This window comes from Vidua macroura, chromosome Z (assembly GCF_024509145.1).
Source record: "Vidua macroura isolate BioBank_ID:100142 chromosome Z, ASM2450914v1, whole genome shotgun sequence".
NCBI lineage: Eukaryota > Metazoa > Chordata > Aves > Passeriformes > Viduidae > Vidua > Vidua macroura.
Genome location: NC_071611.1, coordinates 29,915,099 through 29,937,995, shown reverse-complemented (window position 1 = coordinate 29,937,995; position 22,897 = coordinate 29,915,099). Strand labels below are relative to the sequence as shown.

Here is a 22,897-nt window from a genome sequence, read left to right as displayed (position 1 = left end):
GATTGAGGGTGGGGAAGTCGTTGTTTCTGTGGTTGATTGGTTTGGTTGAAGTTACTTCTTTGACGTTGCCAGAGTCAAAGCATGTGGCGTGATGTCTGGAGACATAACACAGAGCAGTCCTCGGAGATTTAAATTTAATTTCCTCTTTTCCCGATTATATCTTACTTCCCTAATTTTGTTATGATTTCTCACTGAATGTAATGTTCCTTGTAAGAGCGATACCTTTGGATATTTATGGCTTTTTTTTCCCCATGTTGTTTCATTATAGAAATGATAAAGGGTATCTTAAGTTTCTATGAAGCATCAGCCACGTTGTGTTACGTGTTGTGTTATGTGTTGTGTTATTACACCTATATTATACATCTTTTTTATACATATTCATTCAGAGCTCAAGTTCTGGAAATGCTAGTTAGAATTAACAGTAGGTATCTGACACTCTTAGATATATACTATTATTACAAATATAACAAATTGAGATTTATTTTTTAGGCAGTGACTTTATTCAGTGACTAAGTTCCAATAAAACTGAGGCTACATTTATCTGTATCTTTATAGGTTTTGCTGAGAACTACAGCAGGAGAGATAGATATAGAATTATGGTCAAAAGAAGCACCAAAAGCATGCAGAAATTTCATCCAGCTATGTATGGAAGGTAATGATTGAATGGGATGGGAGTTGTTGAAATTATTTACTATGTGATCTTTGTGCCCTTTCTGTAAAATAGAGGTCATCATTATATTTTGACTTTAGTATGTCGATAAGTTTATTTGTGTTCAGAAATTATTAATTAACACTCTGACAATGTTTTTCAAGTTTACCAATGAAGCTGATGGAGGAAAAAAAGTAAAAATTTTGGATGATTTTTTCAAACTAAGCTGATGACATAGTATTGAAACATTGTCTTTCAGAGTCTTGAGAGGTTTTCTTTCAGCAAATGTCTACAAAGTATAACATCATCAGTGTGTGCATGAAATGACAGTTACAATATTGGATATTCTCCAAAATTGTCATTTCTGCATCACAATTTACACTACCATTTATTTTTTCTTTTTTCCCTGAGTGCTCCTAATGTTTCAATTACTGTATTTTTTGATTGATGAAAGCTCTGTAAAACTTTCCACTGAAGTAGTGGGTTCTAGCATGAGAAGCTCCCTTCTGAGAAAAACGTAACAAAAGTCTGTGAAAGGCTTGATGCCTTTATATGTTTTCTAACTGGTATTATTCTCCCATTTAAGCATTTGTAAAATTGTGAAGAGTTCTTTTAGCCTTCATCTGTTAAACAAAAATAGCAGTCTAGGCTTTGTGCCTCCAGCACAGATCCAGTCTGTTTTGTCCAGTCTCTTTGCCCGAATGTTGAGACTTTTTGAAATGGTAAAGGAATTTCTCAGCCTGTGATAAAGGTTCATGTATACTCAGTGGGCTTTAGTTCTTTTCTGATTTTTTTTAATTGCTGTATAGCATCTTGTGCTTTGTAATACATTTAAGTATTTCTCATTAATATACCAGCATTTAACCATCCACGACTGTGTCTAGTTATGCTGCAACATTTGCACACCCTGCTTTGTCTTGTAGCATGCTGCAGATTTATTATTATTATTATTATTATTATTATTATTATTATTATTATTACAACCAGGGGCTTGGTTCAGGTAAAGTTTTGTTTTCAATCCTTTTGTTTTCTTATGATTTTGTAACCTCTATCAGATAAATAGATAGATAAAATAAGATAGCTTAGAGAGGAAAATGTACCACATATTTAATTCTGCAAAAATTATCAGTTTTGGTACAGTATAGGTGATGAAAGATGTTCTATGCTGGTGAGTGAAAGTGCAAATCATCTGTATATGGGTATTGCTAATGTTGTACTTGAGATCTCATCCAGGATAGAGCACAGTATTTCTAGTTCTCCTTTAAAATTGGTGTATTTTGATAGTGTCATTCCAGTAATAAGATCTTAAAAGCTGAAAATAATGTAATTCATCAAGGTCATCTTGTTGGTGATGGGCAGGATTTTTTGCAAAAGAAATATGTGACACCATGGGATGTGATTTCCTAAGTCTGTGGAGAACAGAATGGAACCAAATAGAAGCCAACAGTGGAATCTAGTTGCAGTATTTGCTTTCTGGAACTTCAGTCTCTGGATATCACTGCAAGATCTATATGAAAGTTTGGGTTTGAGACCACTTACATGTATTTAATATCTTTTTTTTTTAGAGTATTACAATAACACAATATTCCACAGAGTAGTGCCTGGCTTTATTGTGCAAGGGGGTGACCCCACTGGTACTGGATCAGGAGGAGAGTCAGTCTATGGAGCTCCTTTCAAGGTGTGTATCTATATCTTACACATTAATTTGTTTGGTATTCTCTATCCATTGTTATCCAACTTCTGAAAAATCAAATCTTATGTGAAAAGCATATGTGAGCAGTAGTTTCCTTCATGTGCTACTTCAGTGTGTTTGAATATGCCCTTGCAAATTGAGAGTTCTTAGATCTAGCTACTCTGGTATAATGATAAACCTGGAGGCTCAGATCCTGAGCAAAGCTACACACAGGCTCAGCAGCTGTGTTCTGTTCCACCAGACTGTTTTATTTCAGGTGGGACAGGCGCCTTTAATTAGTGAATGAAGCTGCAAAGCCTGTTTCTGGGCCTTCCATCTTCTTGCTGACTTCTGCATCTAGCAAAGCCTGAAGTTTGTGGGAGGGAATGGTACCTGAGCAGAGAACAAAACAAAAGTTACCAATATTGTAGTAGCATGGCTGCTTCAAACTAGTGGTATCTCAGTATAGCATTGTGATATGGCAGTGGTATTCATCAGGTTCTCCTTGCTTTGAAAGGAGTCCTGTTTTGTCTTCCTAATTCCAGACAATGTTCTTCCTATGGATTTTTGCATTACTCTAATATTACAACCTGTTATTGTGCTTTTAGTAACTTTACATGAATTAGGATTTAAATTCAGTTTTCACATAAATACAGTGACTGTCAAGAATAGTATTTTTGCAAGAAGTGTATGAAATGCAGTTACTTTTAAAAATGTTTTTTATTTTCTTAATATTGGGGGGACAACAAATGCAAATAAAAACAATGAATAACAATTGATTTTTAGGCAACGACTGAAAAAAAGATAAAAGTCACAAGACAGACCTTAGCATTTTTTTTGATTAGTAATGTGTCTTTCTCTAATTGATACTTTAATTTCTAATTTTTTGTTTGGTGTTTGTTTGTTGTGTGTTTATGGTTTCTTTTGAAGATTGTTCATTTGTTTTCATCATTAGAAGCACTAGGGATTAGAAATACTAACTAAAAATAATTTTTACTGTTCATAATAGGAACTTCTAAATATAATTCTGGCATTGAGTTTCAAAATACTTGGGATTTATTACTGTCTGAATTTAAAAGAAAATTAGCAGCATTTTTTTGTGTGTGCATGTTTATGTAAGTAATGTCACTCCTATCTCCTATCACGCTGCAGCTAAAGGAATGAAAAGGTAGTTTAATACTGAAGTTGTTCTCTTTTCTGTCCTGCTTTTACCAGGATGAGTTCCACTCACGATTGCGATTTAATCGAAGAGGACTTGTTGCTATGGCAAATGCTGGGCCCCATGATAACGGGAGTCAATTTTTCTTTACGTTGGGTCGTGCAGATGAACTTAACAACAAGCACACAATCTTTGGAAAGGTCTGTTACATGAATTGGAGTCCCAGTTTAAGTCTGATGGAAGCTACTACAAGTTTCCCTGAAGGCTGGTTTAGTATTGTTTGCTGCTATGTGCATTTGAAATTTACTTCAGTGCTTTCTATGCTCTCTCCATTCTCTTTGTTTCTGATATCTGGCAGAAATGTTTCTGTGGGTTGTTCCTGTTATCATCTATCTTGCTGTTGTTATTCTTCTAAATTGTATTTTCATGTTGTGCTACCTTTAAATAATCTTATTTGTATTATTATGGCTCTGTTATTAATCAGTTCATCTAATACTAATGACATGTTAAAAATTCTATTTAGAATTAATTAGATTCTAATTACCCAAGAAGGGTCAGGAAGATGAATTTACCACTCTCATTATTTACTTAAAAGAAAACAAAGCAAATATTTTTTTATTTCAGTGGTTTTTTGTTTTCCTGTTTCGTAGCTCACAGTAAGACTTCAACATCTTCATCTGCGTACATTCTCAAAACTACCTGTATTCCTTCAATTTTTGCCATTAAATTTAAAAACCCAAACTTTTGTACATTGTACTTGCTGTCTTTTAGAAATCTTACATGCTTAGAGTATTTCCTATAGCATTTGTACTTTCAAAAATTTTTACATAATAATTGCCTTGTATTTTGCAGAATAAATAACACAAATTACAGTAATGAAATTTCAAGTTTTTCTTTGTACATTTGCCAGGTTACAGGAGATACAATATATAACATGTTGCGCCTGGCTGAAGTAGAAGTTGACAAGGAAGAGAGACCTCTCAGTCCACACAAAATAAGAAGTAGTGAAGTGAGTATGTTCTGTTTGAAATGTGACATTTAAAATTTCTTTTGTGCATAGTCTTCAGAAAATTTGGCTTGTCTTTTTGCATATTGTTTTAAAATATTGAACCACTTAATTACAAAATATTTACTAAAGACATGTTTAAAATACTGTTTTTTTAAACAGGTTTTGTTTAATCCTTTTGATGACATTGTCCCACGACCAAACAGAAAACTGAAGAAAGACAAACCAGAAGAAGAAACTAAAAAGTCCAAAGTAAAAGGCACAAAGTAAATATATGCCACAGAAATGGTGGTTCATTTTCTTTCACCTTTAATTTGTAGCTTGGCAGGTTTTTACTTCCATTTCTGCCTTTGAAGCACTTCCTTGTTTCCGGGGGGTGGGGTCATGCAAATCGAGTTTCTCTGACTGAAATGTTACTGTGCATCTGCTGAGCTGTTACTTTTTCATGCATGGTGATAGTTTTCTGAAATAAAAGAAGGTAGTTTATCTTTCCCATGTCCCACAGTGTGCAGTCATTTGACTGAGATGACACTGCAGTTAAAACCTCCTTGTGGGAGTAACTGGGTCACAGCTCAGTTGTTTGGGATTTTTTTAACTTATTTCATCAGATACCATTTCTCCCCCACTGTAGAACTTAGCAAGAGGCAGGCATTTTGACATGGGAAATTTTCTTTTCTGTGAATGAAAATTCACAAACATGCAATGAAAAGTAATAGGAATGCTAATGTGGGCATGCTGTCAGTTTTGCTGCATAAAAATAGAACATGTTGCAACTTACTGGTTCCAACAGTGTGAACAATTAACTCTTGAAAAAGAAATTATAGCTCATAATTTTTTTAAATTGCATTCTGTGCATGTGTACACATTTGATATGTTTCTGAGCTTTCATATCTTGAAAATCTTGTGTCTTGAATGCTGCTCTGTTGAGAAAAAAAGTGCAACAGAACTGTCAACATTCAAGAATCTGGGAAAGTGAGTCAAGACAGGATTTCTTAAACTGTGTCTTAACTGATGCTTTGCTATCCTTGTTTTATCTCAGGAGTATAATACAACATGCTTTTCTGAATATTTATGATCTATTGCAAAGCAAAATGCGGTAGTTGGTTGGAATTGGTACATTTAGCGGGACAAAAAGTTTTTTTAAAAAGTATGAATGTAATATATTTAAAGTTAATGGAATGTTACTAAGACAGTATTTAAAATTTTACTAAAAATTTTCTTTTTTCTCTTAAAGAAACTTTAATCTGCTTTCCTTTGGGGAAGAAGCTGAAGAAGAAGAGGAAGAAGTCAGTAGAGTTAGTCAGGTATTGTACCAAATTATCGTTATTTGTCTTTTCAACCTAATTACCTTTTCTGCATATTTGTGGAAAGCTTTAAAGGTTTTAGTCTTCTTCTTACTTTTGCATTTTGAACAATAATAATAGCACTTGCTTCAGATTTTAGGATTCTGCTATTGCAGCATTTTGAAAAAACAGAAGTTTTTAGCTTTCTTGATTTTGAGGGCACCTTGAGTTACTCCATGAATTTTTACATTTCCATGAACAAAAAGTTTCATAGTTTCTGTGTCTGCTGTTTAAAAGTCATGGAAGCAATTGGTACTTTATTATTTTTCAAGTCCTTTATTTATGATTGCAATTATATGGTAAAATACTTGAATACTGAGGATCATCTTATGCATTTCCAGTGCATGCTTAGCTCCATTTTCTTACATATATTCATCTATCTGTAAGCAAAATGAAGTGTGATTATTGTGGAGAAAATAGTCCATTATCATAATTTAATAATGCATTATAGTGAAATGTTCGCATTCACAGAACCAGGATTGCACAGGTAATCTTTGGTCTAACATGTCCTTCCCTGACTTGGCACTTAAATAACATTAGCTTCAAAATATCTTAAATAAATTTCTGATTTAATTTCTACTGCTGACTAAATTGTTTTGGTAGACTCCTAGGCTTTCTGCAGTACCTTGCTGCTTGAGTTAGTGATCAGACTACCATGGTTCTACATCCTGTACCACATAAGTGAAAAAATGGTTTTTAGTCCTCAGAAGTTAGCTAAAATACAAAAGAAAAACAGTGAATAATTATGGACAATATTACAGTGAGATTATATCAGTCAAAAAGCATCTTTAACTATTTTTCTTTATTTTTTTCAACTTACCAGTCAGACAAAGTTTACTTGTTTACCTTAATATGCTCATCTACTATTTTGCTCTTGCTGTTTATCTGGCTTCTGATACTGGGTTTGATTCAGTTGCTTGGACTTCCTTTCTTTTCATGCTAAATACTTGTTTTCAATTTAAAATTATCTAAATAAAGTGCTTCTTTCATTATAAGCCTAGTTTCAGTGTTTTCATGTTCTCTTTCAACTCAGCCTCAAAACCTCATCTGCTTATTTGTTCTGACTAAATTCTGGATTGGCTGCAGCTAGATAAGTAACCATGACAACTCTTTATGAAGAAATTTATCTTCATTCTTTGTAACAAAATAAAACCTTCATTTTGATACCTCATTGTTTGTTCATAAGAGGTCTAGATCAGTGTCTCTGTAGTTCTGGACATAATCTGATTAAGTTGAAGTATATGAATATCAGCACTAACTTGCATTCTCTGTTTTCGATAAGAAAAATGGAAGGTCAAAGTTGTTATTGAGATACTTTGACACCTGCAAACTTAGAATCCTATGAGCTTTTTGTGGTTGCTAGATGCAGTAAATCTTGCTTGTTTAAGAGGGGCACAAAAGCTCTGAGTAAAATCCCTTTTAAGGCCTTGAAGGCTATTAGTGCAGTCAGGGCTCTAGGGCCCCCACTGGTCATTGATCAGTGTTAGCCTTCAGTGTCCAAACTGCTTATTGTCTGTACCTGTTTGGAGCACTTTGCCATACCACCACCACTCCAAACACACCACCCCTTCCTTAATAAAGGAATTCTCTTTTCATTTGGTGAATGTGTTAATCTTTGTTTTCTACATAATAAAAAATTGTAGTTGCATTTAAATAAGTAAGATTTTGTCCACATGTCTGCTGTCTTCTCAAAAGCATTAGACAATGCATCTGCAATGGAGACATTCACAGTACAGGTCACAATACGGACTGTTCTTGTAGCAGAAGACCTTATGTGTTAGATTTGACTTCTTGTGTCAGTAGATGATTCCTAAATGATGTATTCCAGACTGATATATTGCAGTTTGTTAATTTCTTTTTTTTTCCTTAGGGATCTAATTAGTGCTCTTCCAATTAATAAGTACTGTTTTGTACATGGTGGTTCTTTCAGTTGTCATGGGTCATATTGGAAAGTTAAGTTCTTATCTCTTTATTCACTCAAGTGTGTATGTGCTAGACCTACCATCTTTATGATGTGTAATGATTGTACATGACTAAACAGTATCTTTTTTTTTTTTTCCTTTCTCTCTGTCCTTTAAGTGCATTGCTATTGCAAAAATAAATCTGTGGAGTCAGTTTCATGTTTCTCTTTCTGGAACACTTTTATCTTCTTTCTGTTCTTAAAAGTGTTTATGCTTACTGGATAGGCTAAAACTAAAATGAAACAAGTTATGTTTTTCTTACCATAATCCTTTTCCACTATCTAGCCTTTTAAACTGAAATGAATAATAGCTTTTTTTCTTTTTTCTTTTTCTTTTAACAGAGCATGAAGGGAAAAAGTAAAAGTAGTCATGATCTCCTGAAGGATGATCCACATCTTAGCTCAGTTCCTGCTGTCAAAAGGTTAGTATGTAATTTCCAATTTCTAGAACAGATCTACTTTCAATATGTTATAACCAATTATCAGCATGTTTACTCATTTAAGAAATGTCAATTCACGTTACTCTTTAAAAGATTAAGAGTGCCAGTGCTAAATCAGACCAAATATTTCTCTAACCCACTAAGCTGTCACCACCACTGGCCATCAGTGGGTGCCCAGTAAAGAGTAAAAGCAATGCAAATGTAAAGTTTATCTGAGTAGTCTCCCAGCTTCCATCAACTTTAACCTCAGAGGACTGTCAGAGTTTGATGTGGTTCATCTATTTAGTAACCTTTAATAGAGCTCTCCTCAAAGTGTGTATTAAGTCCTTTGTAACATTGTTTCTATTCACACCATCATGTCTACTGCAGAAGAAGTATCTCCCTTTTTCTTCTGAACCTGTATGCTACTAGTGACATTTCACAAATTCTCACTCTCATTCTGGAAGACACAGTGAGCTGACAGTCCCTTTTATACCCCTCTTTACCACAATCCTTTCATAGCCTAAACTTTTAAAGTTATTTAAATTTTCTTCATGTTGAAGATGTTCTGTGCTGTGATTATTCTAGAGGGTTGCTTTTCCCAACCCTCTAACCCTGCTTATGCTTGAAAATATCTTTTTTTTTTCCAGATCTAAAGAACAAACAAAATATCAGGTTAATCAAAAATCTGTGTGCTTGAATAAACTTGGTTGTCTTCTCTATTTTTTGTACTTCATAAATTCTGATTTTAACCACAGTTGAGTAATAAAGTGAGAAATATCTATGAAAATATGTTAACTCCAAGAATTTGCTTATCTTAGAATCCTAGACTAGTTGGTTTGGAAGGAACAATTAAAATTTATCACACCCAACCCCCCTTTACTGAGCAGGGATATCTTCAACTAGATCAGGTTGTGCAGAGCCCCATTCAACCTGGCCTTGAATATTTCCAGGAGTGGAGCATTAACCACCTCTCTGGGAAACCTGCTCCAGTGTCTCACCATCTGCATCATAAAAAACATCTTTCTTATGTCTAGTCTGAATTTACCTTCTTCTGGTTTAAAGCCACTACCCCTTGTTCTTTCACAACAGGCCCTGCTAAAATGTCTGTCCCCATCTTACAGGCCCATGCTAAGTATGTAAAGGCTGTATGTTATAAGGTGTCGGTGGAGTCTTCTCCAGGCTGAACTATTGTGCCTTTCCCCATTGGAGAGGTGATCATCTTCATGGCTCTCCTCCGGAGCCCCTCCATCAGGTTTCTGTCCTTCCTGTGCTGGGACCCCAGAGCTGATGCAGCACTGCAGGTGGGGTCTCAGCAGAGCAGAGCAGAGCAGAGGGGCAGAATCCCCTCCGTGGCCCTGCTGCCCACACTGGATGCAGCCTCCCAAGGTCCTCCTTGCTGGGCTGCTCAGTCCATTCATCCCCTGTCTGCATTGATATCAGCGATTGCCCTGACTCAGGTGCAGCACTTTATTAAATAATGTCATTGATTGCAACACATCTAGAGTTTCTTTAATGATCTTGATTACTTATTGATTGCTTTTAGCACACTTCAAAGCCTTGACTTCTTTAGCATTCCTTGTCTTTTCTCTAGCATAACTTTTTTTTTTAAATGTGGGCTAAAATTATTCAAGGACCCTTATTATTAGTTTGTGATAATTAACGGTGGGTGTGTTAGCCATAGTGTATTCAGATAGATTTATTTTTTAATTTACCAAGCTGTAGCTGTATAACAAATTTAAATCTTGATGTTAAGCTTAAGTATCAGTAAAATGCATCTTCCAAAATATAAACTAGTTGCAATGAAATGCTACTAATTGTTTGATAAATGAGATTGAAAGAATCTCAACTGAGTTTTGGTGGTTTTAACTGTACATATTAGTGTTTTGCTTGAATAGCTCAAGATATGGTTAAGATTTCTCCATTGTGTGAATGCCCTTGTTTTTAAGCATTTTTAATTAGAAAAGATTGTGATAGTCAAATGATAGAAAATAATATTTATACTTTAAAGATAAATGCAAGGGTAATGTAAAGTAGTAAGTTTACTAAAATTTCAGGTGGCTAACAATTTTTTTATTTAAGAAATGTTGGGTTTTAAATATTATTTTGAATCTCCTCTAGCACTTCAAAGTAATTACGTTTTTTTTTTCTTTTAGTGAAGTGGCAAATGAAGAAAAGGATTTGAGTGAGGCAAGTAGTATTTTTTTACTAATAATTCTTTGTTTTTTACTGTGTGCAGATAAGATATCCTTTGGGGAACAAATGTTACTTTAGAGATCTTTAAGAACTAGCTCAACTCAAATTTCTGGCAAAAGTGTGAAGGCTCTCTCTAAGGTTTGGCTATTCACAGCAGGGTAGAATTAGCATACTACCTGCTGCCTTTTATAGAAACTGATGGTATCATATTTCAGTTAGTAGATTAGTTATATAGAAATATGGGATATGGTTTGTGTACCAAAGGGTGACAAACCATCAGAGTGATAAAAATCCTGAAGCTGCTTCTAAAACAATAATTAAAATCAAGTTTGTCATTAATAATTATATAATTGCAATGTTTGAGGGTAAGTCAGCATGTGAGTCAGAGTTCTGTTTGAAAGATTTCTTCAAGAGAGCAAAAACTCAGTGAATTATTAAATTGTAGCAGTGAAGTTGTATTGTTGAAGACTGTCACCTCTGAAAGATGTGGAATTGGAATAGTCAAGCAGGAACATTCATCTAAACATGGAGGCAGTTGAAGTACAAGAAAGTTTTCATACATGGTCCCAGTAAGCATAAATTTGTTACCTGAACGATGTCTCTGTCTCCAGCCATAGATCATGGGAGTACCCCTTTGAATTGCCATTGAGATAAGGATGTAATATATGACTAGCACTGTAATCTCCCATTCATCTAATTGAATCCTGGAAAGTATTGTTTTCTGTATCTGTCCATCATGCACAAGTATTAACTACACTGTGTGTTGACACAGTGGAAGTAAAGGAAGAGCACAGTCTGTCGCATTCATGTGCCTAAAAAAAAACATCTGCTTACACACTTTTCCTTTTTTCACAAGGCATAGCATGAATTCAGGCTTTTTCACACTCCTCCTTTGTAATTCCTGCTGTGTAGGAGCATTTTAGTGTTAGAAGGGTTTGGAGAATGCTATTTAATTAGTAATTTTTCAGATATTCAAATATCCCTTTCTTAAGCAAACTGGATTTGGGGAGTGCAGAACATGGATGTATTAGGTTGAAGAATAAAAATGTAAATAAATATACCTAATTAAGCCAAAGTTGGAAATATGAAGGCTTTTCCTCATTTTTTCCTGGAGACGTGTTCTCTTTAGATTTTATTACATTTAAGATTTAGCTAACATCTAGCACTTCAGGCAGTTACCTGGGTCTTGTGAAGTGGTACTAGTATTTTATAATCTCTCTTGGAGTTACTTTAGTTAACACATCATAGGATCACTTTTGCATTTACACATCTGCAACTCATTGGTAGTTTTATAGCCAAACCTGGAAGCAAATAATTCTTCCAGATCTTCCTACTTCCCACAGCCTCCAAGCTCATAGCATGTAAGAGAAACTCTTGTTAGTATTCCCTAAGCATCTGGCCTTGCTGTTCATGCTATTAAATACCATCTGTTTATCTTACTGCAGTCCTCAAATTTGTACATCTATTTCTTTGAGAGAGCCTTTATATTAGCAGTACCTCGTAGCTATTTTGTTAGGATTCTTTTTGTGCCCAAGTCGTTAATGAAAACATTATATGAAATGTATTAATAAAATTTTTTCCCACCAGTGACATTTCTTTTCTGCACAGTTTCTTTTCCTCTTCCTATTTGTCTGTCAGTTGCTGAACAGTAAGTTTCATGCAGTACTATGTGTAGATAAAATTAGTTATCCACCCCTCAGATCAATAATTTCCTTAAAGGGGAAAATCACATTACATACAGTATCCAGTAGTCATTCCGTCACAAAATGTCTCACTACCGTATTTATTTTCATATTAAGGAGAAGAATAGGGCAACTCCACCCAGATAGTAACAGCAGCAAGAAGTAGTATAGCTTTCAGGCAGGCAGTTTTGCATTTCTGTGTCACATGGAGAACAACCATCAGCCAACAGACCAGCCACTTCCCTTTTGAGGTGCCATGCAGTTCAGTCTGGATTGTTGAATCTATTGTTAGATCTGTTTGTTGAGAGAGAGAGGGACTAAAGGAGGAGACTGGGCAGGAGAAAAGAGTAGAGCTGCAAGAGGGAAAGCAGTTGAGGAGGAAGGGCATATCCTATTTTCTCCCTGTTTTTCTATAAGAGAAATGGTGAAATACTGTGCAAACTGAGGCTGATGTATGGTTTGGGAAGTAGTGGATTTAGCCAAGTGGGACAAGTTAAACCATTTTGTCTCTCCAATTTTAACCCTCTTCCTGTTACTAAGATATCTACAATTTTTAACTAGCTTACTACTTAGCAAGTGCTGTTTGTCTAGAACTGTGCATTTTTATTCCAGAAGTTCTCCTGTCCAATTAATTGTGTTTCACTGAAATGCTCTTACCTAAGCCCTAGTCAAATCTCCACCAGGAGTCTGTCTTTATCCTTGACCATTAAAGACTTCAAACACACAATCCTATCACTTTTTTTTTGGACCTCCCCCTGCTATTGAGGTCTGTAGTCACCTGTCTCTCTGACAATTTATCATGTAAGCAAATCTTCTAGAAGGTTTCATTATCTCCTCTGTCAAAAAATATCTTTCTGGTAAATTAAGGGAAATGTTGATCCTGTTCCAGTTTTCTCTTCCCCTGTTAAAAAGGAACAGACAAAACTGCCCCAACAACCTTTCAGTCTTTTCATTGGCAAAATACTCAGCTGTTTTACTGTGCTGAATATTCAGAAATTCTTTCCTATTTCTGACTGGTCTTGTCTTGTCTAAATCTCAAATCTAAGCATAATAGTCTAAAGATTCCTAAACAGTGACTCCACTACAACTTCTGAAATTCAATTCTTGATTTTTCTTTTCTATTCCCAAATTTTGCCTCTTGCTGCTTTTACTTTTTTTATTCTCTCCTCCTCCATGTTTATGGACATGGTCTTCATACTACTCTTTGTCCCACCTGTGTGTCACACCCAGGACATGTATGTGTTCTTCCTTCCCAAGTGCGTACATTCTGGCAGTCTCCTGGATACAGTGAAGTCCTCCAGATTACTGTTTCTAAGTGTCCTTTCTTTCTTTGGCTAAAATTAGAATTACATGGTGTCTTACACTTTCCTTTTGCTGATGAGCATCACACCAAAGTAAATGTAAAAAGATACACCATTCATCTTCAAGCTGTCATTGTTCAATTAAGGTTCATACAGACTTCCTTCTTCAATGAAGGAAATAGTCAAACTTAGATCCCTTGATCTAGTCAGGCCACTTGTTCATTCTCCAACTATTTCTCCCTTCAAATGTCTTTGATCCAAGGTGCTTTATCCCCTTTTGCCTACCTGTTCTAGGCATGAGGCCTGAGGCCCCTCCTTTGACCTCTGTAGTAAGCTGCAATGATTGATTCCACAAGTTTTCACAGCCTGTTATGATCAATTTAGTGTTTGTAAATTCCCTAAGAGGAGCTGATGGGCTAACCTCTTTTATCCATCATGACTGTAGTATAGCCATGTGGTAGGGAATTAAGTTTTTCTTTCAGTTGAAGATGAAAGATGGTACCATCATGTCTCAATACCATTGAGACAATGGTATTGTCTCAATCAAATTTTGGATTAATGAACAATGGTACAGGTAATATCACACTGCTGTGATGTCATCTACAGACCTGTAAGAATTAATAGTCTAGAATAGACTCTTTTTAGTTTTGATAACCCTACAGATAAGAAGTCATTTGTGTATGGAAAAGAAACTGTCATATTTGTGATTTTTTGTTACCTCTGAAGCAAATAAGGATATATTTCTTTGAAAAGTTTGCTTTTTTCTTGGAAGAGATTATATTTATAAGGAAAAGATTTCCATATTTGTCATTGTGTACTGAAAAAAATCTAAAGTAGTTTTATCATTTTAAATCAATAAAGGATGAAGAGGAACATGATGAAGATGCTGATAGTGTAGAAGATGAAGCTGCTAGTAATGAGAGATTTCAAATAAAGGAACGCATTGCCAAGAAATTGAAAATTGATACAAGTGAAAATACTAAACAGCAACTTCAAGAGGAAGAAAACAAGTCAGAAAGAAAAACAACTAGTCGCAGGTAAGGATTACGTTGTTTGGTAAGTGTTTTTCTTTAGATTGATTACAGTTTTAAGGTTTTCACAATTTATTGCTTCCTTGTATGGGAGTTTTATTTTTCCCTGTTAGTCAGAAATAAAGTATATTTATATGTATATGTCAGTCTTTACTTTCTTGTCAGTTGTAAGATTTGAGTTTAGCTGCTTCTTTGCCTGTGTTAACACATAGTAGCCGTCCACCACTGAGACTCACAGAAAGGAGAGTCATCCGGCAAAGTCTGGTATAACACAGTACTCATCCCTGTAGTGTACCAGCTTTCCAACACTGCAGTGGACACATCAGTTCTTCTTTACAGACATAAAAGCGTGGATTCCTGGCATGTAATTTAGTTGTGCCATTGTTTGTGAACATCCCTTCCAACTCAGTTGATCCTTCTTTCTCACCACTTTTTATACTGATCATGATGTCACATGGCCTGAAATACCTCTTTTGCCAACTGGGGCCACCTCTCTGGGCTTTGTCTCCTTATACGTCCCAGGCACTCCATTTCTCCTGATTGCAGTACAAAAAGCAAAAAAGGCTTTGGCTCTCTATGTAACAGCTTTGTGTTCAACACAAGTCCAAAACTCAGTCTCATGCTGGCTACTGAGAAAATTAACTCCACCTCAGCTGAAACCAGCATAAAACTAATTCTGGAGCACTGATTTTCTATTTTTCAGTGTGCCTTTCTCTCTGTAAGAGCAGTACATATTTGTACATATAGCAGTACATATAGTACAAATTGCAGTACATAAAATAGAGTGTCATGATTTTATGGCTATCTTAGACATAACTAGGTATTTTTTTAAAGAACATGTACAAGACATCTTGCAAAATAGATCTTTCCTTCCTATTGTCTTTGAAGTTGTGATGTGTGTTGCTTTGGGATTTGGTAGCTGTACTATCACTGCTGTAGACAGATGGTCACAGGAAGTGGAGATCAATGAGTATCATGGATAACTTCAATCCCAAAATCTGGTTGCTAGTCTTGTGGTTGAGATTGACACAATGTTAAGCTTCTCAGAGTCAATGAATTGTTCTTGGTTGGGGAGAATAAACAGTTACAACTTAGTGTTATATAGCCATATTCAGTAGTGGAGGCAAGGATTTAGAAATTTGGAGATTTCTAAGAAAAGCTCTCTGAAAAAGATCCTTGAACTGTATATGGCAGCCAAATAACTTCTTTACAACAGCAAAGGGCTTTGGAATCTGTACATATTTACTACCTACCTATCTGTCCAACTACCTCTCCGCCAATCTGTTTAATTGTCCCTGAGGTTTTATTAGAATGGCTGCTGGAAACAAAATTGACTAAGGTGTAATAGCAAGTTTGTAGCATGAAGAGAACACAAAGCTAGAGGATACCTGCGGCATTCTGCTGTTTCTCCCGGCTCTGGAGCAGCCGCCGTGCCCGGCGGGGCACTGCGGCTCCTCTGAACCTGGTCCCGCCGCTCTTCCCGGGCGCCGTGCGCTCCGGGAAGGTGGGTCGGCTGTTTCTACTGCCACGCGCGAGGGACCTCGATAAAGGGGGTGAAGGAAGGACCAAATTCTCCACGGCAGGAGCTGAGAGCATTTTATTGGTGGGCTCCCAATTCCTGTATTGGGGAATATGGCCGCACGGCCCCGGCCTCGTGGGGCTTGTATCGGGGGTGGAGCGGGGGGGGGGGGGGGGGTGTTCTGGGGTAGCCAATAGGGATGCAGTAGGGGACGGTCCCGGGATGGTCCCAGGGCGTGGTGTGGCCCGGGGCAGCCAATGGGGCACGGCAGGGGCGGTGCTGGGGCAGTCCCGGGGCTGTGGGGGTGTGGTGTGGAAGGCAGGAGCCAATGGGGAAGTGGCAGGGGCGGCACCGGGGCCGGGGCAGCCCTGGCCACAGGGGAGGGGTAATGGCCGGAAAGGACCCACAGGAAGAGACAGGGGGGATGGGAGCCAGGCCTGCATGGTAAGGCAACCCGGGAACCGGCCACCGCAGGGGGGAAAACCCAGGGGATACACGGGGGTAGACAGAATCTGCCAACACACATCAGAACCCCGATCTAAACCCAAAGTCTGAGATGCAACAGATACCCTTAGGAATGAGGTACTCAAAGCCCAAGCTTGCACCATGTTATAGCTTATTTTAAGAGACATTTGTGTAGTCAGTCTGTAAGCTGCTGGCTCTACATGTGGTCGGTCAATGTGTTCTGTTTGTGGTTATTCTGCTCTTTCAGGGAGGGAGTAGTAATAGTATTAAAGCCAAATGGGTTATCTTAACTCAGAAGAGGATTTTATTGGTTGCATTTTTAGCAGTTGGGAGCCATAGCCTTGGGAGATGCTGCTTAGTATCACAAGTAACATAAATCTCTAGACTTACTGTTTGCTAAATAATTGTCTGCAGTCCTCTGGCATGAAAATCAAAGGCAAAATATTGTTTGTTATAAATAATGTGTTTTTACATTTGAGGTCTGTTTAGATAAAGTAAGATAAACAATATCAAGTTTCATCGTCTGAAATAGTGACTATTTTCATAGTGTACTGGACATGTTCAATAATATACTCAAGGGTGTTCACCACCTACTGTAGTCAAAGCCTGTCTTGATCAGAGGCAGAGATGTGGGAGGTGTAAATATCAAACAAAAAGTTGGACGGACTATCCATAGCTTGAGGGTATTATCTACTGACATATCAGAGGGTGAAGAAATTTCTGATAGCTATCAAAATTTCTTCTCCTCAGATACTTAAATGTGCTAGTAGAATAATTGAACTTCTAACAACATTTGTTTCAGAGTACTGTCTTTTACATGCATGACTTTTTCTGGAAAACTGTATTGATTTGTACCAGTCCAGTTTCTTTTAATCCAAATGTATTTGTGAGGTCTATTTTAGTGAAGCAGTGTGAAAACAATAGACACTTACTCAAATTCATGGTACTGAGGTCCAATACCACTTCTAAATGCAACCATACTTGAAGTGCTCAAATGGTGAAGTTAATTTTATTCATTTCAGTATGCATTTTAACCTCTTATTTTTAAAATAGCTTTATACCCTTGACAACTTTGTATTAGATAAGAAAACTTGAGAAAAAGAGTCTCCCAGTCATTCTGGCAAGTTGTTAGAGAAATTTTACTGGTCTGGGGTTTTTTAGAAAGCTTAAACCTAAACTTCACACTTTGAAACAGCTGTTTACATAGAGGAATGTTTAGAGATAGAAGAAGTGTTTGCCATCATTGCATAAGTAATAAAATTTCTCAGCATTGTATTAAAATGGCAGTGGTTTGAGATGACTATCTGAAGGCTTCAGAGTAAATAGTCCTCTTGTAGTCTGGTAACTAAAAATACTTCTTATACTTTTCATCCTGTAGGTGGAGCTCAGATGCTACACATTTCTGCTTACTAGCTTGAAAAGTTTTCAGTGCTTCTTGTTTGCAAGATATGCAGTGTGGCATTAAATACAGTAGACTGTACAGTTTTTCACTGTATAATCAAGTTCAGTTGCGTCCTTGTAATAGGTATGGTATTGAATGGCAATACGAAATAAGCGCTTAAAATAGCTAAACTATTGAGGAAGAGAAGCAGACTTTTGGAGTAGTTAATATCACTTGAATTTAATTTGGACTTTCATCTTGTATATTTTCTCTTAATAATCATATAATTTGCAGTTGAACTAAGTAGTCATATTTATTTTGTTTTACAAACTATTACGATCCCAAGGAGATGAATAGTAGTAGTAGTAGATAACTACTACTATCAACTACTTGTAATTTATAGTAGCTCTATTACCACTCCTTTGCATTCCTGTTATTTTCTTAAATCCATTTGCTTGTCATTGGTAAAATAAATCATATGTGAAGCTTTATATATTTTCTGTGGCATATATAAGTAATTAGTTCCTTCATCCTCAAAGCAGAAACCTGTAACAGTTTTTAAGATGTACTTCCTCAGACTTAGTTTTTTGTTGAAAGACAAAATGAAATAACTTGGACAAAGACTTATACCCACACAGTCCTGTCATCTAGACATAATTATAATAAAAATAGTTAATAATGCCAGGCAGGGTTTCAAGTTAATGCTAAATCCATTCAGACCCTACAGTAAAAATTGAATATTGTCAAGACACCTCAACATTTTCTTGGCATCAACATGAATAAATATTGCCACACTGAACACTCAAGTTTGCTTTTCTAAAGTGCTTGTATAGTACTGTAGTGTGGAAAAACCAAAAGTAATTTTACATGATCACATGGAAATCTTTTTTAAAAGATTTTGAAATGAAAACTTTTCTCTTTGTAAATCTGCAGTTGTTATAAATGATGAGTTAAATATTTTGCATTTGTAAATTAATAATTTATGTTAAAATATGTTGTTTTAAATGCATTTATTGTGTGCTTGTTATCTTGTGCTTATATTGCAAGCATTACACTGTGAAAAGTAGTAAAAATATGTATTTATATGTTTCTACTTATTTAAACTTAATCTAGTATCTTGTCTTGTGTCAGCAACCTAGTTCTGCCAGTACCATATATTTGGAGCTACTTACTTACTTTGGAATGTTAAGTTTTATCTGTTTCTGTATGAACAGATATATTTCTTGATGAAACTACTCTTTTAAATTTAATAACTATGCTTATTTTAGTATCAAAATAGCCTGCTAGTATTTTCTTAAACTAAGTGTAGCTTACTATCAGGCTTTGTCCAACAATTGAGTTCTTCAGTTTTCTCCTGGTTTTTCAGTTTAGCACCAGAAAATAGACTTTATATGTTAATAAGACTGGCTTTTGAGGTTCTGAATAGAAACTCGTTTTGCAACTGTCTTCAACTTCACTGTACCTAGAGAACAGCTGCTGTTTTCATACAACAAATTCAGGTCTTCTCTTAATAGTGTTTTAAGCCAAAGGAGATAGTCAGATAAACTGTGTATCTCATGCCATAATTTACTGCCAGTTACCCTTGTATTGAACTCACTGTTTCACTGCAGCTGAACAGGAAAGGCATTCAAATATAATTTTTGGAGATATCAAGAGAGTGTAGTTTCCTCCATATTTAGTCAGTGAGTGTATTCTATTCTAGGACTTAGATACATGATTCCTAACAGTATCTCTTCCAGTTTTACATTTTAACTTGTCTGGGTTCAGCTTGTAGCTACTGAATTACTTTTTGCTGAGCCTTTTTCCAAAATTCAGCAGACTGTATTTTCTCTTACTTCAGCCACTTAAATTCTACTTGAGTCCTTTCAATAAGCTGTAGACATTAAGTTCTTTCTGGCCTTCATAGTAAGAATTTTTTTCTAGTCTTCAAATTACTTTATGGCTTGGGTTTTTTTCCATCTCCAATTTTTAAACATTCTTTAAATCTCTTTCATCATTAATCTCTTATTAGCCTTAATAATGCTGTATACAGAGAGCAGCAACTTTTTTTTTTTACTTCCACCTCCTTGTTGATTCACAGGTTGACCATGTCAGCCCTTCTAACAGCCCTTCAACTGATATCACTTAAGTTGCTTGGGCTTTCCAATTTCTTTTCAGTCATCACTCTCTGAGAATTAGTTTGTCATTTTCTCTGTTTTTTAGTTCCTAGATTTTGGCAATTAGATCTTCAGCTTTTGTTTTATTCATCAAGCCCAGGTTGCCTAGCAGTTCTGATATGACAGTTTGCTACTGTGACAGTTTGTGCAATTCACTACTAATTGATTTAGGTATATTTCTACTCAGTGGTTATGTGCCTCTGACAACTATTCTAAGCAAAACCTTTGTAGCCTAATCCTTGAAGATGGTCTTTTGGCCTTTTTTGTGTTGCTGGTTTTTTTAACACTTCCTTACATGTACATTCAGCTTTTTTTGATTAACTCTAAAATTAGCCAAGTTAGCAACCTGTCAGAAACTTATGCTTAGTTCTACTAAGGAACTCCCTGTTAGCATTGTTTCAAAATTTATATGCTACTCTGTAACCTAAATTTCCCCTTTTTCAATTTTTTTCTCAAAATTAAACTCCTTGTACTCTGAAGTTTAACAATGTCAATTGCAAAGTGCTGCACCTTGGTCAGAGCAATCCTAAGCACAAATACAGGGTGAGCATAAAATGGATTGAGGGCAGCCCTGAGGAGAAAACTTGGGGATATTGGTTGGCAAGAAGCTTTACATGAGCTGGAAACGTGCATTTGCAGGCCAGAAAGCCAGCTGGGCTGCTTCAAAGGTATGGCCAGCTGGGCAAGGGAGCCAGTATGAAAGATAGGGATAAACTTTTTAGCAGGGTCTTTTGCAATAAGAATAAGAGGCAATGGTTTTGGTTTTTTCAAAAAAGAAAGGGTCAGTTTAGATTAGATATAACAAAGATGTTTTTTACAATGAGGTTGGTAAAACACTGAACTGGTTACCCAGAGAGGTGTTGGATGCTCCACCCGTGCAGTTTGTTCAAGATCTGGCAGAACAGAGCTCTGAGCAACCTGATATAGTTGAAGATGTCCCTGCACATTGTAGGGGCTTGGAGGCAATAACTGTTAATAATCCCTTCCAACCCAAACCATTCCATGGTTCTATATCACTTCTTAAGGGTAATGCTTGTGTTTCAAGGGAAATTGTAAATACTTTTATTTTATTAAAAATCATTAATTCTATATTTCAAAAAAGGCTTGTTCACTCTGTGTTTTTTATGCTCCATTTGTATGGATGTGTTTTAAAACTAGGAGCCATTGTTAGTAATAAACTGGCAAAACAGCTTGTGTCGTATAATTTTAACTTAATTTGAAGCAGGCCATTTTGATACTAAAATAAGTGTCCAAAGCTTTAAACAATTTTAAGCAATTTATATATTAAATGTAGAAATTTCAACTTTATGCAAAAGTAGCTATTTAATCACATGCTGAAATAATTTTAAATAATATTGAATAAAATTCTGACCAATATTTCTGTAAGAGTGCAAAAGCTCCTATAATGATGAATTTCAAGAGAGCAAGTAAGTAAATCTTTGCTACTTGTCCTATTTCAATTCAGGGTATTGAAATGTTTCTCTTAAATCCTAATTTTTAGTGGCCTTTATTACACTAAACATATTTAGGACTGTTCTAAGTGTTCTGCTTGTTGTTCTTAAGTGGTTAACAGATTTACATTTCTGTTCTTTCACTCTTGGTTTGAATTGTTGTTTGAAAAGCTTCTTGGAGAAGTACTGGGCATTGAAATATGCTGATACATATACAGAACACTATATCAATATTTTAGTCTTTCTGTTTTTCTGTATCTTGATTGAACTGTTTCCAAGCAAAATTTTATAAGGTTAGTCACTTGCGTTAGATACAGTACGTCAAGAATACTAGCTAAATTAGACAATTCTTCTTGTTCATCATCTAAATTCTTGAGAAGGTATTAATTCAAGCATGCAGACTTGGCCGTGAAAACCTGACAAGGTTGTAGGAGATAATGCAGGTAGTACCTTACCTAAGTATTTTCAGTGTGCTTACCTAAGTATTTTCAGGACAGTGCTCTTTCACTAGAGAAGCACTTTATGGAAATCTGGACAGGACTCAGCCTCAGTAAAGGGGTAGAATTTGGATTGTTATTGTATGTAATGAAGTTATTCTATTATTTATGAATTGACTTTACAGCTTAAGAACACGGAAAGCACCTGCCAGTTGTCAAGATCAAAACATTTTGCAGGCATTATGCTGTAGTTACAGGTGCTCCATCATACAATCCTTGCCTCACATGCCAAACTCAGCTTGTACTCAGAGCGCAAGTGGGGCTCTACCTTTGAAGAGTTTCAGAGTTTATATCAGAAATAAAGTAGACAAAATGACACATGCTTCCAGTCCAGTGGTTTGCAGATGGGACTCTCCTGAATTCTAAATACATTTTATATTGTTTATGAGAATATGTCTTGTGCTTTATATCCACTGCAGATAATATGCAGACATGTGTAAGCTGAAGCTACCTGATAACTTTTTTTTTCTCCTGTGGTGTTAAGAAGAAACACAGACACTAACTGGTGGGAATTCATTGGCTAGGTATCAAAAACAGTGGGAATGGAAAGTAACCTGAAAAAGGAACTTATTTTTATATATTCTTTTACATTTTCAACCAGTTTGGTTGAGTGTGTTAATATAACAGTAGTTCTAAGTTTCTGCCTTTCGAAGGTATAAATTCTTCCACATATTTGTAATTTATAAACTGAACTTTCTGTTTGTTTCTGTTTGGGCGCTCTTTGGCTTCTGTGAACATGTCTTTATATACCAGGTCCCCAGAAAAAGAATGTTAGATACTTTTATGGTGCCTTGCTTGATCTTGACTATGGCAAATGTTAAACTAGAAAATCACACACACGCACGCAAATTCACTACAGATGTAAAAAGAAAAAAGGAAGATACTTAGTTTCATATATTTCAAGTGTCTGAAAGAAGGGAAATGTTTTCAGAGTATTTTGGTTTGGTACTGATACCCTAATTTTGTAATCATATCATATACAGTCACCAACAGGTCATGTAATCTTACAG

At 35.9% G+C, this 22,897-nt stretch overlaps 1 protein-coding gene across 1 annotated transcript in view; it reads left to right on the top strand.

Annotated features, from left to right (window-relative positions):
* CWC27 (CWC27 spliceosome associated cyclophilin) overlaps positions 1-22,897 on the top strand; it is a 96,079-nt gene that overhangs the window by 265 nt on the left and 72,917 nt on the right. Inside the window, exons 2-10 of the mRNA XM_054003731.1 lie at positions 556-652; positions 2,215-2,327; positions 3,537-3,680; positions 4,391-4,489; positions 4,649-4,752; positions 5,721-5,790; positions 8,132-8,211; positions 10,365-10,398; positions 14,249-14,424. Coding sequence (XP_053859706.1) covers positions 556-652; positions 2,215-2,327; positions 3,537-3,680; positions 4,391-4,489; positions 4,649-4,752; positions 5,721-5,790; positions 8,132-8,211; positions 10,365-10,398; positions 14,249-14,424 — 917 coding nt within the window. The remainder of the gene's footprint in view (positions 1-555; positions 653-2,214; positions 2,328-3,536; positions 3,681-4,390; positions 4,490-4,648; positions 4,753-5,720; positions 5,791-8,131; positions 8,212-10,364; positions 10,399-14,248; positions 14,425-22,897) is intronic.